Here is a 19,069-nt window from a genome sequence, read left to right on the forward strand (position 1 = left end):
ATAACTGCATCTATTAATAAAAGAAAAGAGAGATGGATGGTAAGGCGGAAAAATCGGGTTCAAAGAAGACATCCGTACAAAACTCAAGAACCACAAACACCAAAAATAAACAAAGCACATCCAAAAATAGATGTAAGATCACATGTTTCTGTTGTTTTGTCTATTTTGTTATCTATAAAAGGAGATATTTTGGTTGGATCTATCATAGCTCCTCTCAACCAAAAACTTATTTTTTGTGTTTACCCCCAACAACTAATATTACAAATACAAAGTCCCCAGAAGTTAGAGAGGAGAATATTCAGGACTCATAATGGCCAAATTCTTCATCGTATTCCTTGCCTCTGCCCTATGTTTCACCACCCTTCTTCACTTTGCTGCCGCTGATGCTGACGACTTGGACCGGTTCCACATCAAAGGATCCGTCTACTGCGATACCTGCCGTGTCCAATTCATGACCCGCCTCAGTAAAGTCCTCGAAGGTAACTAAGGACAATGACTAGGATCTATATAGTAATGTTTTTTGGTTACACAAAATAAATCACCTTTTGGTTTAGTTCAGTGGTTTGAATTATGAAAAAAATTAAATAGTTTAGACGGTCTAACGTCCTCAAACATCTACATACGGAGTCATATGACCCTTGGTTATTCACATATCTTCATGCGGTCCTTAAGTTTTTGGGAACTATAAACATTTTAGTTATATTTTTTTATATATATAATTTGAAAGGCTACTAAACTTATATATTACTCAACTGAAATTTTGTGCTAAGGGGAATGTTTCTTCCGACCATGCTAATGGTCTTTGCATGTCTTAGTTTCATAAGATTATATAACGCCTTACGTACGTCGTTTGTGTGTGTTCTTCAGGGGCAAAGGTAAAGCTTGAGTGCAAGGGTCGTGAGAACCAGACAGTAACACTGACCAAAGAAGCTGTGACCGACAAAGAAGGAAAGTACGAGATGGTAGTTATGGGAGACCACGAAGAGGAAGTGTGTGAGATCATCCTCGTCGAATCACCGGACGCAGAGTGCGGCGAGGTGAACAACCAAGAGTTCTTAAGAAACGCAGCCAGGATCAGTCTTACGGCGAATGATGGCATTGTCTCTAACGAGGTTCGAACCATTAACCCACTTGGGTTCATGAGGAAGACTCCTCTCGCTGATTGTCCTCAGGTTTTCAAGGAGCTCGGAATCGTCCCTGATGTCATCTTCTAAGGTTATTATTATATATATTTTACCCATATTACACCGATCTGTCAACAATTTTATTTTTTTGTTAACTCTTTTTCAACCTATTATATAAAAATTTTCTTTTTTGAAGTTGTCGTCTGAGTTTACTTATCTAATGGTGTTTTCTTTTCTTTCCTATCTTGTGTTTGTGTTCCAACATTTTTTTGTTGTTGTTATGCTTCTGTGAGTTATATTTTTTTAAGAATGATTTGATTACCTAACAATATCTAAATTTGGAGAGCTCTTGTTTTCAGAACGATTTGAACACAAGTACATGATCTAGTTTTTTTTTTTAAATCATCTCCATGTCTACTGAGATTATCATAATTAATTTCCTTAAGTTTGAGGTTAAAAGAATAACAATGAACAGTGCCGTGCGAAGAGTTTTAAGGGCCTGAGGTAAGTTTTAAAAATAAACTTATTTACACCTGTAATGAAAACAATTTTCTAATATGATGTATCTTTTTCACCAAATACACAAGTCTAACACTGTAAAAGAATAAGTTATTACGTAAATATGCTATACTATGTCATATAGAAAAAAATACATGAATTCAGAAGATGAATTAGTCAATTTTCATAGAAATGTTTTTTATTTAAATAAATGTAAACCAATAGACTTGAAATTTTTTTAAATTTTGGGACCTTAAGACATATTAATCGAGGGCCTGAATCGAATGCATTTTTCAATACACAGTAGGCACGCCTCTGAAGATGAAGATCATGGAAGACATACTGAATTAAGCTAAGACAGAATAACATAGAGCCCTATCTAAAGACAGAAAATATTGAGCCCATCCTAAAGCCTGGGCCTTCAATCTGGGACCGTGGGCTTGAACATCAATTCTCGCGTTTCCATCTTATGCGCTATTGCGTTTGCACGAGTCAGTTTTGTCTTGAACAAAAAAAAAAAGGATGGGCAGAAAAACGCGGTTTTGGAGCGTCTGGCGTTGGTTTCAAACTCTTCATCCGAAACGAGAAAAGTTTAAGACGCCGAATATTTTCAAGCGTGCGATCCCTGACTTCATCATTAGAAATGACAAGTATACCCTTCATTAAATTTTAAAACTACGGAAAAACTTAACCTTTATCTTCCCTATCAAGACAGAGAGACTTCTTTATCTTCACCGCCGTCCGTCGAAAGCTTTAACCCAGAGACGACGATTCTACGGATTCCAAAGTGAGTTTCTTTTCCTTATTTTTTTCTTGTGGGTTTGCTTATCAGATCTAGTTAGTTCTGGGCCTTTGAGATCAAATCTTGTTCCCCTCTATCGATAGCTTCTAGGGTTTAGCTTTGTTCGATTTAGGGAAGAAAATCTAGCTGGTGGATTAGCTCAATGATGTTCTAAGCTTACATCTTACACTAATTAGCAACCAAAAGTGATAGAGGGAAATGATTAATAGATCTTTCGAGAATGAACTGAGATCTATGCCTCTGTGATTCATCTTATTACTTAAAGTCTATGTATGATTGTTTTGTGTTCACTGTCTATGTTGCTTTACTTCTTCCTCTATTGATAATGGATCTTGTTATTGTATTGACCATGGATTAGTTTTTTTTTCAAACTGTTGTGAACATATAGAGTAGGGTTATTATGTTGGAAAGGAGACATTTTTGAGACATCACATCTATGTTTCTTATGTTACAGGGTTTGAGTTTTGCATAAAACCACCCAACAATGGTTTCGTATCCCGCTACAACCGAGTCCATTTCCCTGGCTCAAGAAGCCAACAGCTCAGAGGCTATTCAGATACTCTACCAAGTCTTGGAAGACCCTTCTTCATCTCCAGAGGCTCTGCGTATCAAGGAGCAAGCCATCACTAACCTCTGCGACCGTCTCACCGAAGAGAAGAGAGGCGAGGATCTCCGCACACTCTTAACCAAACTTCGACCTTTCTTCTCCCTAATCCCAAAGGCCAAAACCGCGAAAATCGTCAGAGGGATCATCGATGCTGTTGCAAAGATACCCGGAACAACCAATCTCCAGATCACTCTCTGCAAAGAGATGGTTGAGTGGACGCGCGCCGAGAAGAGGACTTTCCTCAGGCAGCGAGTGGAGGCGAGGCTGGCTGCTCTTCTGATGGAGAACAAGGAGTATGTGGAAGCTTTGGCGTTACTGAGTACTTTGGTGAAAGAGGTGAGGAGGTTAGATGATAAGCTTCTTCTCGTTGACATTGACTTGCTTGAAAGCAAACTTCACTTCTCGTTGAGGAACTTACCAAAGGCGAAAGCTGCACTCACCGCAGCTAGAACGGCTGCAAACGCTATCTACGTCCCACCGGCTCAGCAAGGGACGATAGATCTCCAGAGTGGGATCCTCCACGCTGAGGAGAAGGACTACAAAACGGGATACAGCTACTTCTTCGAAGCCTTTGAGTCGTTCAACGCTCTGGGAGATCCGAGAGCGGTGTTCAGTTTGAAGTACATGTTGCTGTGCAAGATCATGGTTAGCCAAGCTGATGACGTGGCTGGAATCATCTCCTCAAAGGCTGGACTCCAGTACGTTGGTCCGGATCTAGACGCCATGAAGGCGGTCGCCGATGCTCACTCGAAGAGGTCTTTGAAGCTGTTTGAGAACGCGCTCCGTGACTACAAGGCGCAGCTGGAGGACGACCCGATTGTCCACAGGCATCTCTCTTCTCTCTATGACACGCTTCTGGAGCAGAATCTTTGTCGTTTGATCGAGCCTTTCTCGCGAGTTGAGATTGGTCACATTGCTGAGCTGATTGGGTTGCCGGTGGACCATGTGGAGAAGAAGCTGTCTCAGATGATTCTTGACAAGAAATTTGCGGGTACGTTGGATCAAGGAGCTGGGTGTCTCATCATATTCGAAGATCCGAAGGCGGATGCTATCTACTCGGCTACTCTTGACACCATTGCGAACATGGGGAAGGTTGTTGACAGCCTTTATGTCCGGTCTGCCAAAATCATGTCGTGAGTGAGTGAGTGAGTGAGTTCGGAGTCTGAATCGCATTCTATCTTTCTTTGTTCTTTATTTTCGGTTTTTAGATATCATTTGGACTCCGAGAAACTGAAAGTAAACTGTATGGATTGTTCCCATTAGCTCATTTCGGTTATGTTACATTTTGGTTGTTGCAGTTTACAAAACGTTTTGACTTGAAGAAACTGATGCTTCTCAAACGTTTTATATTAGCCTCACAAGTCAAACTTTGTGTTAATTTCGTTCTTTAACTCGTTCAAGTTTCATTGATTTTTTTTTTCCGCTGTGCATTTATAAAATTCTGACCAACCACGAACTCAATTCAACTAGGGACCCACAATCATTTCTTATACCAAAGCAGGAGATGACTTGCACACAAGTCTCGTTTTTTTTTTTTTTTTTTTTTTCTCTTCTGTCATATTCTTTGATGTGCTGTCTCCATTTAGCTTTGTGATTCAACTTTAAATTTGTTAATTATGAAACTAAGTTCTTTAATTGAATGTGTCAAGTGTCTCTGCGGATGGCGATACTCTTGACTAGTTTGGTTATGTAGTGGTGAGTTGGTGCATCCTTAAACCCACGAATGCTCTTAATAGTTTGGGTTTTACACGAAAATGTTCCTCTTTGCGTTGGGGCAGTAACGTTCGTTGCCGTTTGCGAAGTTAAATCACTTTTTATTCCATGGCAATTCTCTCAGATAGTTTTCTTTAAAGTTTTTGTCACAAAAATAGTTTTTCCGAAAAAAAAAAATGACCAAAATAATTTTTTTTTTATTTTAAAATTTTAAATATTTATTTTTTATTTTTCAAAATTTGAAACGCTATCTCTAAAACTCCACCTTTTAACTATAAACCCTAAATTTAAATTAGTTAACCATATGATAAAAATGCACTTTTACCTTTTAATAAAATTTATTTTAGTCATTTTATTTCTTAAAAATTATTTTTATGACAAAAACTTAAAATAGTTATCCTAAAGAATTTCTCATTATTCTAACACTAAAGTGTGTGACATCATCCACAACTAGAATTTTTCAAGAAAGTCTTTTCTCATGAAAAAGAAAAAAAATTAGAAAAGAAAATAATCATCTGGTTGTTACTCTTCAAAAAAATTTTAAAACCATAAACTACATGTCATTCTCTCGTTGATACAGTTTTGTTTTTAACTTAAGATTTTAATTATTCAATTAATTGTTTTTTTTGTCACGGATAATTAAGTTTTTAATAATAATATTAATATATTATTCAATTAAGAGCATGTTTATTGTAGGTCTTTTACATTGGATCTCTTAACGTAATATAAGATACGATTTTTTATCTTTTAACTAAAAAAGTTAAAAAACGTCTATTAAATAAGATATATAAAACACGTTTCTTACCTTTTTTTAATTAAAAGCTAAGAAACTGTATCTTATATTACGATAAGAGATTCAATCTAAGAGACCTGCAATAAACATGTTCTAGTCCTCTAACGAAGATTTAAGACGTGTTTTTGAAATTAATGCTTTTCATTTTTCTAAAAGTTCGTATTAATTTGTGATATTCTTTAGAATGCATTTAATTATTTTTATTTTCTAATGACCAGTGGCCTTGTTAGAAAATACAACATTTAGATTAGCTGTGTCCACTGTCCACCTTGTTCATTTTTTTCTTCATTCACAGTTAATATATTTTATACTTTTTTTTGTAGGTCTACGATGATTGTGTGTAGCTTGAAAAGTGAAATCTTAAATGCCCAATTGAATGAGGTTTCTTGGTTAAAAGTATACAGCGACTAATGTCCAAACTCTTTAATTAACTTTACGTACACTTAAGCGAAACGAATTAAGCTACAGAGATTAAAGCTAATCTAATCTTATACTATTACTAGTATACAGATCTTGAAATAATTTGTTTTAATTAAGGGCTAATTGATGGTCAACGACTCCGAATTCTTTATAGAAGAAAAATCCCACGAGCTTCAATTTACAACTGACGATTCAATAAAGAGAGATTGATGAAAAAGCGACAGCTGTTTAGTAGACAAGCAAGTATTAAACTCTCCTAATTAACCAACTAGTTCATTTTTGATGCTAGCCTGTACGTATCCAGTAAGCAAATTTAACCATGTTCTTTCTAAAGGATTAAACCAAACCCAAACCAAAACAAATAATATGAAAAATAAAATTTTAAATTAGAATATTTAACAAGATTGACCATCGGTGTAGCAACGGAGTCTCTTCACCGGAAAGTCATGCCGGAAACCACCGTGTGACGCAGCTGCTCGCCACTCTTCCACCAGCAAAGCGTCAAGCTCGACCTGATCGACCGCTCCAGTCGCAGCCCCAAGAAACTCGGCGAATCCACCGACACGCCCCGGAGGTTTGGCTTTCCGGCGACCGGCACCGACGGGAACATTCCGGAGAGCTCCACCAGCGGTCCAGTAACGCTGACAACCTCTGCAGAAGTGTCTTGGTTGTTTAACGTTATAATTATTAAAGTAACAGAACTTAGTCTCCATGCTCTTGCATCTCGGACATGCTATGATCTTGTCTGGACGCTTCTCCACCGTTAGATCCGTTGATGATGATCTGACGTCTGTTGTTGCTTGTACCTCTGGCTGTTGTTGGTGCACTTCTCTTTTAATCGTCGTTGTTGTGATATTACTGGCGTTGAATGTAATGGTTTTGCCGAAGAGTTTGATCCCTTGTGAATCTTGGGTCGCCATTGAAAATGAGAAGAGAGAGTGAAAAGGATGAGTTGTGATTAAGTTTCTTGCAGTGATGGAAGAGAGAAGAGACGTTTATAGTTTTATAGGATGAAGATTTTGATTTTTTTCTTTTTCTTTTATCTAAAAGGATTTCTGAATTATTATATCGTTTTCGTAGGAAAGGAGAGTAAATGGTCGACCAAAATAATTGGATCCGAAACGCAGAACCGAATCTCATCTAAAAAGTTATATTAACTCTGAATCAAAGCTTGTAAAATACATGAATGAATCCAAATCTTTAATTTTTAATGAATTAGAACTGAAATCAACTCAAACCAAAATATTTCAAGTATACAAAAATATTTGAATCACGATTATATATTTAAATATATTTATTTTAAAATTCAATATTTCAAATATTTCAAATACTGAAAGTTATGTAAAATACGTAATTTAAAAAAATCCAAAAATAAATACTTGAAATAGCAGAAAATATCCAAAAACCGGAAATACATATTGATTCTTCAACTAAATATCCAAACTGAACTAGTTTTCATGTTAGTTTTAGATATTTGATCATACATAATTCAAATATATATGTTATATTTTTTTTTGGATTTTTAAAATTTTCAAAACTATTGATTATTTTACATAATTTAAACAGATTTGCAAAGATCTTATCTGAACCCAAACAAAATTTATAACCTTAATGGAATTTAAACTCTTAATCCCGAAAATTTAAAATTGATACAAACCGAACTCGAATGCCCATCCGTAAGCAAAATTGTTAGTAGGGGTAGGCCTGAGACTTATTATCCGAGATCCGTTCCGGATCCGCTCCGAAAATAAGATATCCGGGCTGCCCGGATCCGAATCCGGATAGTAAAATCTTGGATCCACGGAAACCGAATCCGGATCCGGATATCTTAATTTTTAGGTCCGGATATCCGGATCCGGATCCGTATTTTTAAAACACATTAATTTTTAAATTTTATTAATATTTATATTTGATATATTAATATTTATACATGAATTAATATTATAATATTATATTTTAGTTTTTACAATATTATAGACATATATAAATATATTTATAAATCTTGTATAAATATTTAATTTAGGTATTATATTAAAAAATTTAGTTTTTTTTAATATTATTTTTTAGTTATTTTTACGGATCCGGATATCCGCGGGTAATAGAATTTTGAGACGGATATCCGAAATCTGGATATCTGGAAGCCACGAATCCGGATCCGGATACTCTAAATTTCTCGGATATCCGGATACGTCCCAGGTCTAGCAGGGGGAATACATATAGAAAGAATATAGTTGACACATTTATTACTTACTGCTTTCAAAACAAAATGTGTGTATTCCTTTTCTTTTTCTCCCAAATTGTATTCGTTTTTGTTGGAATAATGCTTTTTTTTTTTATCTTTTTCATGACTTTTTGATGATTTATACGAATTAATTATTTTACTATATTTAACTATCTTTAGTCACTACCAATAAATGAACTATGCAGGATAGTCTTTTCTGGTGCCACAACAACAAATGTCACTAGTAAAAACCTAATTAGTCTCCCTAGATATTAGACAATCTATACTATTATAGGAGAACTAGATTTTGAGGGTATATTTTTCCTTTTACATTAAAAAAAAATAATTTATATTTGGGTTTTTAGTCATATTTGTGTTTTTTCTTTGTATAATATTTTTTTTAAATGATTAATAAGAGATTTTAATAATTGTATTAAAATAGTTAGACCACCCTACATCAATAGGTCATGTTTCTATTTTAATAGAATATATCATTCTTAAGATTATGCCCCCGATTTTTCAATTAATTACAAAAATTGATATTACTTTTTTGAAAATTTTAAATGGTTTTCGGCCACATTAATTGCACCAGTCAGAAACAAGTATTTAAAAATGAATTTACAAACTCATTTCGGCAGTAAAAAAATTGTGATTTTCAAGCCCATTTCGACTTTATTAGAAACCCAATCATATTATAATCATTTTTATGTATACTTTAAAGATCTATACTAAAATCGATTTATGACATATATGCTATTTACATTGTATCAGTACTTTAGCCGTGCCAAAAATCTGAATTTAATTTTTTATTATTACTTTTCTTTTTTTTTTGGTAAGACTATCGAAGAAGTTGGATTACTTGTGGGTGGGTTTCACGAATTTATAGACCGAAGCTCATTTAAACACTTGATTTTTATTGACAAAAAAAGTTAGAAAACCCATTTTAAAACAGTAAAACATAAAAATGGATTCAAATTTTTGTTTGTATTTCTTTTAATCACCTTTTAAAATATGCTACGAAAAAGATATTTGAGATTTAATAGTTTACAATAAACTAAAAATATTAATACAAGGAACTCTTTTTAAAAACCAACTCTTCGGAATTATTTTGTATGACTATGAAACATCAACATTATTAAAAAATTAGTTATCAAATAACACATAAGATTACAATTAATAAATATTTAATTTTCAAAAGAAACAAATCTCGTGCTTTTAAATTGCAAGTCATTATATATATTATTATATTTATATCTTAGTGCATATCATAAATATATAAGACAACTACTACACATATAACAAAAAAAACAATTATAAAAATATAATATGTTATAAAATAATATATTTAAGAAATAGATAATTTCGTGCTTTGAAAACGCGGATCAAAATCTTGTTCTCTTTAAATTCGCAGAAGCATCTTCCATTCCTTCTTGTTTTAGCTGACTAACATTTTTTAGTTTGTATATCAGAAGGGTTCGATTTGTAACTGTTATGAAAGGTAACAAATCAATATCGTATAGATTGATATATATAACAGATTTTTATTTTAAGTAATAAAATTGAAGAAAGACTAAAGAATTACGAAATCAATCTAACATTTGAACTTATTCTTCTCAAGGTGTTTGAAGATTATGTAATGGTTCATGTATGCTGATATGGAACATCTGATATGAAGGAGTTTCAACCAAATGGAAGATAATCTGTATTTTAATTCACAGTGTAAAATTGTACTAATATAGTTTCTGCAGTTTTGTTTGATCGAATAATATAATGGTTGAGCAGATATCGAGTTGGAAAATAAAACAAATTAGTAGTCACATAAGTAAATAAATAAATAAAGTTTAGCAAAGCATGTTTCTAAAACATATTTTATTTTAATGAATATACGTAATTCACGTTCGTTGGTTGTAAAAGAAAGTGATAAAGATGAGAGGGAGAAAACAAAAGAAGAGAAAAAGAAAAAGAAAAAAAGAAAAAAAGAAAGCACTGATCGATGTTCATGTTTCTCTTTTCTCTCAAAATCGTGCTTTCGTACATATATGTTTTTTCATTGGAACCTTTATACTACACACAGTCGCAGAAAAGAACAACTTTTAAGTCCTTTTAAAAGAGATCGACTTTTAAGTTAGATATAATAATAAACTGAGGAAAACTTTAATAGACTTATTCAAAAAGAGAATATAACTGTGCGTAAAATATATATTATATATGTTGAAAATATACGTTCATTGAGCTAATTTTGCTGACGTTATTCATTTTTTTGTGTGCACCAATGCTTTTGCTGACTTTATTCACAATCCTCTCAATGTGATTGAATTTATGTTTATAGCTAAAAAAAAGTTTATAGCCAAATTAATCGAGAAACAGTTGAGGTAAACAAGTATAATTTTAACTTTTGTAAGAAAAATTATATTGTACACATATAACTATTATAGAATTTTGGATTCTTCATTCTAGAATTTTGATCACATGCATGTTCGATGGATATGGAGTACTAATACATATTACATTGCGTGGTAAATTTTCTAGACAAATGTGCATTATAAGAACAAAGGAAGGCTAGTCATGTTCTGCATAGATAAAACTATGTATATGCGTGTGTATATAAGCACACATAGAGCGTGATTGGATGGGTGTTTTAGAATAATATTTTACTCCAGATTTAAAGTTACTCCAAATTCAGCTAAAATTCTATCAATCGGGTAAAACACTAAAATTTTGTTGTTACTCTAGTTACTATTTAAAAAGAAAGAAAAGCACTCTAGTTTTTACTCTAGATATAACTATAGTAACTAATATTACTCTGCATTTCTCTCTCTTTCCACCTTCTCACCTTTTTTAATTTATTCCACGTTTCACTTTTACATTTAATCTAAACTAGATACGGATCCGCGCTGTGCGCGGATACTGTTTTGCTAAATCTTCCTTAAAATTATTTGGATTATATCATACGATTTTCAAATTTTTGGTTTATATTTTTGTTATATAATATATATGATATATTTTCTTTACGGGTATAGAATGGATTTGGCCTATAATATAGGGCTGATACTTTTAACCAAACTCGCCGAACCGAACCAAACCAAAATATGGTAAGTTCGGTGAGAAATTCGGTTCGATTTGGCAGGTTTATAAAAACTTTGGTTTTCAGTTCGGTTAGGTTCGGTAATCGGTTAGTTGGGTTTTTCAAAAAAAATATTGTTAACCAAATTTCAAATTAAACTAACCAAAAGTTTGAAATGAAGTAACCAAACTACCCAAAATTACACAAAAATTTGAACCGAACTAACTCAATTAACCAAAATTTTGAACCAAATTAACCAAACTAACCGACTTTACCTAAATTTTTAACCAAAATATAATCAAAACCAAAAACTTTGGTTAGTTTCGGTAAAAAAAATAGAAATGAACTACCTAGATACCGAATCAAATTAAACTATTTTACTTTTTGATTTGGCAAGAGTTTAGTCAAACCAAACTACCCAAAAACTGAACTACCCGAACCCGCATGCCTACTATAATATATGTTGTACATGGTGTTAATTTATAATGTGTAATGTTTCATATGTTAATTTAGTGTGTTGAGTTGGCGATTAATTATGAAATTATTTTCCTTAAATTAAAGAGTTAATTTTGTTTTATTTTTTATATTTTTTTAATTACATTATACAAAATAATTGTTTTTAATAATTTAATTAGTTAATAATTAAAAAAAACAAAATAAAAATAACCAACGCACTTTTCAAATCTAACAGATAAAGGAAAATAAATAAAATAGATTTGATCAAATCTATAAAACTGTTGTTAGAATATTCGTCCTAAATGATTGTATGTAGATCTTTATTAGATATATAGATTTTTGAAAATTTGAAATACAATATATATATATGTAAGAAATATAAAGAATTGTACCGTGTGTTATGACCAAAAAAAGAAGAAAACGTTTGTAATGATGTGAACCAGATCTATACTTATATGGTTCTAGATATATGACATTCAAGCTTACTTGATGACTATGTTGTGTTCATAATGACAGGTTAATGTAAGTCTAACAGATGAAGAAGTGACTCGGTTAGATGTCATTTGATAAACTTTGAATAAAAGTCATATCATGTACTACTTTGTGATAGACTATGAAACTATGTATTATTCAAACCTCACGTAAATATAAAGGTTGTTATGTTAGAATGTTTAGTACGATTAAAGATAGACACATATGAATTGATTATATTTTGGTGTGTTGTAGGTGCAATTCGTGAATGGAAGAGAAGCAAATATAATTTATCAAGTTAATGTTCAGTTTTAAGTTAGTATAAACCCAAACTATAAGCAGAGACGTGAGATGTGTAGACATGTCTTGATTAGTGTAAAGAGTATTTGAAAATTTTATTGTTTTTTGTATAGATAACCGAGGGATGATTTATGTGAAGTTTGTTCAGATTAGATATTTCGGTTGATGTTATATAAGTAATGTGCAATATTAATGATAGATTTTTGATTGAGTCTAAAATTTAAATGACAACCTTAAACAGTAGATAAAAAGCAGGACCCTAAATTAATAGATTAGATTATGCTATAGTTAACCAATCAAACCTATAATTAGTTGTTACTTGTAAAGGTGGGATACCTTGTCTTCTGCCATCTTTCTTTCTTTTCTTATGAATTAGGTGACTAATTTCTGTTGGCTGCCCATTTTTATTTTATTTTTTCCCTTGAAATCTTAATATGTTCATTAGTACTGTTTCTTTTGGGTTCGGAAATTAACTTTATAAAAAGCTCTCTTTTAAAAGAAAAGCAAAATCTTTTGTATGGGGTTTTGTTCTTTAATCCTATCTTTAATAAAGTGATTTAAAATTAATCAAATGAATAAAGAACAGGAATTATTAACTATTTTCTCTCTTTAATGACTATTATAGAGATATGACTTGTACTTTATTGATTTTGTTAGAATAAAATGACAAATGATCAATTATCCATTTCTATCCCAACATTTCGGACTATGCTCTTATATACTTGAACTTGCCGTCTTTCAATACAAATGAGAAGATCAAATTATATTTTTTTTTCCATATGGTCGTGCTCATAATGTAAATTAGTTCTATAATCTTGTGTCCACAGTTTTGAAAGTAATTATATATACATTAGGCTTATGAGGAGAACATGTTCCATACTGATAAGAAGTTTCTTTCCGAGTCCGGCACAGTGTGGTCGAGTGGAAAGAGACAGGACTGGGACACTAACAGATTCCAAATTCGATTCACCTACCAGCGAAATTAAGTCATATTATTCGTAAAATACCACACGGATATAGACCCATATTTTCGGACTCATTAGCATGAGATGGCTTATCTGTGAGATGCACATGTCTTTGTGAATTAGTCTGAGTTCTGTCATAGGTTTGGAATACCAATTAATTAAAAAAAAATATTTCCAAGGGTTTCCACTTTTAATACTAATGGTTCCATATTCCACAGTTTTTAAGAGACATCTAAAAGAATTAATAAAAGTGATGTTCGTTTGGTTGTCGCAGCTACCTGCGTCTGCGGCTGCGGCAATATTGTTTTGTAGAAATCGTGTTCGTTTGGATGACGCAGGAAGCTGCGTCTGACGCCGCGTCCGAACGCCGCGTCATGCGGCTAACGCCGATAAAACCCGCGGTCGCGACGTAAATTATGCGGCCAATAACGTAATTTACTATTTTGCCCTTAATATGTTTCAGTATTTACAAAAATATTTAATCCTAGATTGACGCAGACGCATCTTTTTTCCAATTGACGCAACCTTGCTCGATCTCTCTCGATCTCCATCTCATCTCTCTCCATCTCAGGCAGACCTCGAGCTCTCTCGTCTCCATTTCGGACACAGACCTCGAGCTCTCTCATCTCCATCTCACACAGCCACAAGCTCTCTCATCTCCATACCTCGAGCTCTCTCATCTCCATACCTCGAGCTCTCTCATCTCCATCTCACACAACCACAAGCTCTCTCATCTACACACCTCGAGCTCTCTCATCTCCATCTCCATCTTCGACGTAGACCTCGAGCTCTCTCATCTCCATCTCATCTCTAGACCTCGAGCTCTCTCCTCTCTGACGCAGCACGAGCTCTCTCTTCTCCTCCGATTTGGGTTTCAAGCATAGTTGAGGTAACTGTTGTATTTCATATGAGTTTTTGGGCGTGGGTTTTGGATCCAAGATCCAAGTTCATAACTAAGACAAGAAGAAGCTGATAGTGATGGTCTTTGTTCTAAAGCATTTAGGATATGGGTTTGTGTCTGATGGGGATGGTTTACTGATGCTTTAGTTCATAACTATCAGTTTCCTCTGATACTGTATTGATATGTACTTCATCATAGCTATTGGAAAGAAGTGCTTGACGAGAGGCATAAAATCAACTGGGTGCTTGCAAAAACCTTGTCGCTAGAGCTTGTCTGGACCGTTGACTGGTGGGAAGGAGTAAAGGTACCCTCTTTTCCCTATTTATATGCTACTGGGTTCTTTCTACTGACTGCATTTGTCTAAGCTAACTTGAGTTTTGGTGTGTGAGGAGTTTGCTTGATATGTTGTTTGCTTGTGTGACATGTTCTGTTAGAATGACAGAATTATTGAGAGTTTATTTCTGGGGAATGAAGAACATGAAGAACATGAGAGAAAGAGAAAGTATGAGAGAGATGTAGATTTCAAAATGTAAGAGAGAGAAGGAGAGAATAGTTTCCTTCATTTAATTGTAGATCTGGATACAAGTATTTAAAGGCAAGTTGTCTCAGTACACAATACAATAAAATATTCATTATTTTAAAATATTTTCAACGGTCTTCTTCTCTCTTCTTCTTCTCTTCAATAAAATACTCCAGTATAATAATCCTTATAAAGCCTTATAAAACCTTATAAGTCTCTAGCTTAATTCTCAAGTTTGGCAGCTTACTTCTCAAGTCTGGCAGCTTACTTCTCAAGTCTGGCAACTTTCTTCTCAAGTCTTGCAGCTTACTTCTCAAGTCTGACAGCTTACTTCTGCTTCATGTCAACACTCCTGCTCAAGCTTGACCATATTGAACAAGTCAAGCTTGGAAGCCATGAAGTATTCCCTCATTAAAACCTCAACTAGGTAAAACCCTTTGGGAGAAAACCCAAGTCAAGGAAAAAAAGTAGAACACTTCATGAAGGAGATATCAGTGACATGAGAGGTCTATGAGTCTCAATTTTGGATGAATGAACTCACAGACTTTAGTGCTTGCTGCCTTGGTGAAGATATCAGCTAACTGATCTTCACTTCTAGTATAGCAAGGTAAAATGATCTTCTGCTCCACAGCTTGTCTCACCTTGTGACAGTCAACTTCAATGTGCTTTGTCTTCTCATGAAACACTGAGTTTTATGCTATATGTATCGCCGCCTGATTGTCACAGTGCATTGTGATTGGTGTTGTTGTCTCTATGCCCAAATCCTTTAGTAAGTTTATGATCCAAATGAGCTCACTAGTAAGCTTCCTCATTGCTCTATACTCTGCTTCAGCACTTGAACAAGACACCACCTTCTGCTTCTTGCTCTTCCATGTGACCAGGTTTCCTCCAATGAAGGTGCAGTAGCCTGTATTTGATCTCCTATCATCTCTGTCTCCAGTCCAATCAGCATCACAATACCCAACAACTTCAGTACTCTTGTTACATGCCATCCATACTCCTTGGCCAGGCGCTTCTCTTAGGTACCTTAAGATCCTCTCCACCATATTCCAATGATGCACCTTAGGAGCTCCCATGTGTTGACTCACATGATTCACAGCAAAGCACACATCTGGGCTGGTGATGGTTAGATAGATGAGCTTGCCCACCATTCTTCTATATTTCTTGATATCTCCAAATGGTGATCCAAATGGTGTAGACTCATACTCCCCCTCTCTCAGCACCTTGTATCCTTCTTCTAATGGAGTCTTGGCCTTTTTACTCCCAAGGTTTCCTGCCTCATTTAAAATATCAAGTGTGTACTTTCTTTGAGATAAGAATAACCCCTCTTTAGAGCGGCATATCTCAATCCCAAGAAAATACTTCAACTATCCTAAATCTTTGATATCAAATGCATTTTAAAGAAATATTTTAGTTGAGAGAATACCTTCCTTGTTGCTACCAGTGATGATAATGTCATCCACATAGACTAAGATGACCACAATACCTTGTAATTACTAGTTAATGTGAAGAGGGTGTGTGATCAGCTTCTGACTTTACAAAGCCTCTTCCATTGAAGGTGGTGAGACTTTAGTTGGAGTTCTATTGATCAGATAAGTAGCAGACATCAGAACATCACTCCAGAATCCTTTTGGAACATTCGTGTGGAACATCATTGATCTTGCTACCTCCATCAAAAACACCATGTTGGAGTTTTCCCTCATGTAGAGATATGGACCAGTGGACAATAGATTGTTCCTACTGATTTTGAGATAAACTGGACTTTAATGAAGCTTTTCCTGATATGGCTGAAGCTTTCTTGAGTTCCAAAGAATAGGGTACTCCTCTATCTTGAGTTCTGGTGAGGTTCTTCTCTTTTGAAAGACCTTTGGACCAGTGGATAAAAGGATGTATCCAACAGATTTTGAAGATAATCTGAGAAAGTAAGAAATTTGCAGAAGCTTTTGTGAGGTTCAGGAGCTTAATGCTTTGATACCATGTTAGAATGAGAGAATTATTGAGAGTTTATTTCTGGGGAATGAAGAACATGAAGAACATGAGAGAAAGAGAAAGTATGAGAGAGATGTAGATTTCAAAATGTAAGAGAGAGAAGGAGAGAATAGTTTCTTTCATTTAATTGTAGATCTGGATACAAGTATTTAAAGGCAAGTTGTCTCTGTACACAATACAATAAAATATTCATTGTTTTAAAATATCTTCAACGGTCTTCTTCTCTCTTTTTCTCCTCTTCAATAAAATACTCCAATATGGTAATCTTTATAAAGCCTTATAAATCCTTATAAAACCTTATAAGTCTCTAGCTTAATTCGCAAATCTGACAGCTTACTTCTCAAGTCTGGCAGCTTTCTTCTCAAGTCTTGCAGCTTACTTCTCAAGTTTGGCACCTTACTTCTACTTCATGTCAACATGTTCTGTTTCTCTTCTCATCTTGTTTGTAGGACTCTTTCTGCCTGCTGTTGTAAGGCCTATCTTCCATTCACTTGAGGCTTCCAAACAAGTTAAAGCCCCTCCTTCTTATATACTTTGTGTTTTATCAACTTCTTAGATTATGGTTATTGCTGGTGTCACTGGGAAGAAACAGAGCTAAATACATGCAATGACTTTCTTCATGTTGTTTTTTTTTTACATAAAGGCATGTGTGTAAAGTACACTCTGTTCATCCTTTTTATCACGTGTATTCGGTTCTTAATGACAAATCTAAAAGCTTTAAACTTTTGTTGCCACATGAAAGTGCACATATATTCATCACAAAGATTTAATTTTACATTATGATGAAATTGCTAGTCTTACATACACTCTTAATAGCTCTTTTACATCAACTTGATCTTCAACAGGTAGACCAAAAGATGATCAATATTTTCTTGTAATGCAGTTGAACATATGCTTGTGATAAATATTTTGATATATTAGTTTTTGTTTTAATTTAGCTTATGATTTATGACAAAAAAAAATGTTGTTATATTTATTTATTTGACTAAAAATTTATTACCAATTAAATATAATATTTTTAAAGATGTAAATAATATTTTTATAGATGAACATATGCGTGTGGTAAAATGATTTATGACAAAAAATGTTGTTAAATTTATTACTAATTAAATATAATATTTTTATGAATGTAAATATTACAAATTTAAATCTACCTTTTTATTTATTTAAAATATAATTTTACAAATTTAAACTACATTCTATTTATTTAAAATACAATTTTACAAATTCATAAAATTCATAAAATTAAAATATGAACAAATTAAAATTGCGTCTGCGGCGACCAAACGAACATAACTAAATCTACTTCATGCGACAGTGTCAACGTCAATACCCTGCGTCTTTAAAACGAACAACAACATGCGGCTAAGTCTACGGTTGCGGCTGCAGCTGCGTCTGCCAAACGAACAACAACTAAACGAACAGACGCAGCCGCAGACTCAACCGCAGCCGCAGCCGCAGAAAGCGGCGGTGACCAAATGAACAGAAACATTAGTGCTAGATAAAGTGGAATGAATTAGTAAGCTAAACTTTATATATGCTTAGTTTTATACTTTTATTGGAAAAAGGTGCACTTTCCTTGAGGGACATGCATGCGAGAGCTTTATTTTCGATTAAGAATTTAAAAGTTAAAGAAAAAGAAAAAAGAAATAGATCGAACTGATGGTTTTTTTTAAAACACAAAACGAATTGGTTAATTTTCTATTTTAACAAATGGATAAAGTCTAAAGGTTGTGTTTTCCATTTTGGAGAACGATATGAGATACAATTACATTTTGATGAGATTTATTCAACCTTGAGGTGTGATATCTTTGAGAGAAAATAAAAAACCTATCACTCGCCCGGAATATTTCAAATAAAGAAAAAAAAATGTTTCAAATAAAGATATTGGGGTTTCGCGAAATGCTTTCACACAATATATAGGGCTATTACTTATTCAGTTTATATGATAATTTGTATTTTATGAAAACCCTTTAACAAAAAAAATGATAAATTGTATTTTAAGAACATTGGTCTGCTGCTTTGTCATAGGATGGATTGCACACAAAGACCTAATATGTATGTAAGGTACTAGTTTCTTGATCAGTCATTAAACAGGCACTTTCAACACCAACAAAACGGTTTGTAGACACAATTACGTTGAGTATTTCTATCAACTAGTTGAGATTATAATTTTGTCTGTCAGCCATATCTGTATAGTCCAAGAAACAACACCAGATGAATAT

At 33.7% G+C, this 19,069-nt stretch overlaps 4 protein-coding genes across 4 annotated transcripts; 2 read left to right on the forward strand and 2 right to left on the reverse strand.

The window, feature by feature from the left end:
• The first annotated feature begins 187 nt into the window (after positions 1 to 187).
• LOC106333170 (pollen-specific protein-like At4g18596) lies at positions 188 to 1,427 on the forward strand. Its single transcript, XM_013771647.1, has 2 exons — positions 188 to 479; positions 868 to 1,427. Exons 1-2 carry the CDS (start codon positions 311 to 313, stop codon positions 1,212 to 1,214), a joined length of 516 nt encoding a protein of 171 aa, XP_013627101.1. The 5' UTR covers positions 188 to 310; the 3' UTR covers positions 1,215 to 1,427.
• A 727-nt stretch (positions 1,428 to 2,154) lies between these two features.
• On the forward strand, positions 2,155 to 4,380 carry LOC106335855 (26S proteasome non-ATPase regulatory subunit 11 homolog). The gene is made up of 2 exons (XM_013774500.1): positions 2,155 to 2,409; positions 2,879 to 4,380. The coding sequence occupies exon 2, from the start codon at positions 2,909 to 2,911 to the stop codon at positions 4,166 to 4,168; it is 1,260 nt and encodes a 419-aa protein (XP_013629954.1). The 5' UTR covers positions 2,155 to 2,409; positions 2,879 to 2,908; the 3' UTR covers positions 4,169 to 4,380.
• A 1,704-nt stretch (positions 4,381 to 6,084) lies between these two features.
• LOC106332376 (dof zinc finger protein DOF1.5-like) lies at positions 6,085 to 6,972 on the reverse strand. The gene has a single exon (XM_013770844.1). The coding sequence runs from the start codon at positions 6,875 to 6,877 to the stop codon at positions 6,353 to 6,355; it is 525 nt and encodes a 174-aa protein (XP_013626298.1). The 5' UTR covers positions 6,878 to 6,972; the 3' UTR covers positions 6,085 to 6,352.
• Positions 6,973 to 15,547: 8,575 nt separating this feature from the next.
• Positions 15,548 to 16,540, reverse strand: LOC106330884 (uncharacterized mitochondrial protein AtMg00810-like). Its single transcript, XM_013769279.1, has 3 exons — positions 16,395 to 16,540; positions 16,282 to 16,292; positions 15,548 to 16,128 (listed from the first exon to the last, which is right to left on the reverse strand). The coding sequence occupies exons 1-3, from the start codon at positions 16,538 to 16,540 to the stop codon at positions 15,548 to 15,550; spliced, it is 738 nt and encodes a 245-aa protein (XP_013624733.1).
• Between the last annotated feature and the right edge of the window lie 2,529 nt (positions 16,541 to 19,069).

The sequence above is a fragment of the Brassica oleracea genome, chromosome C3 (genome assembly GCF_000695525.1).
Source record: "Brassica oleracea var. oleracea cultivar TO1000 chromosome C3, BOL, whole genome shotgun sequence".
NCBI classification, from domain to species: domain Eukaryota; kingdom Viridiplantae; phylum Streptophyta; class Magnoliopsida; order Brassicales; family Brassicaceae; genus Brassica; species Brassica oleracea.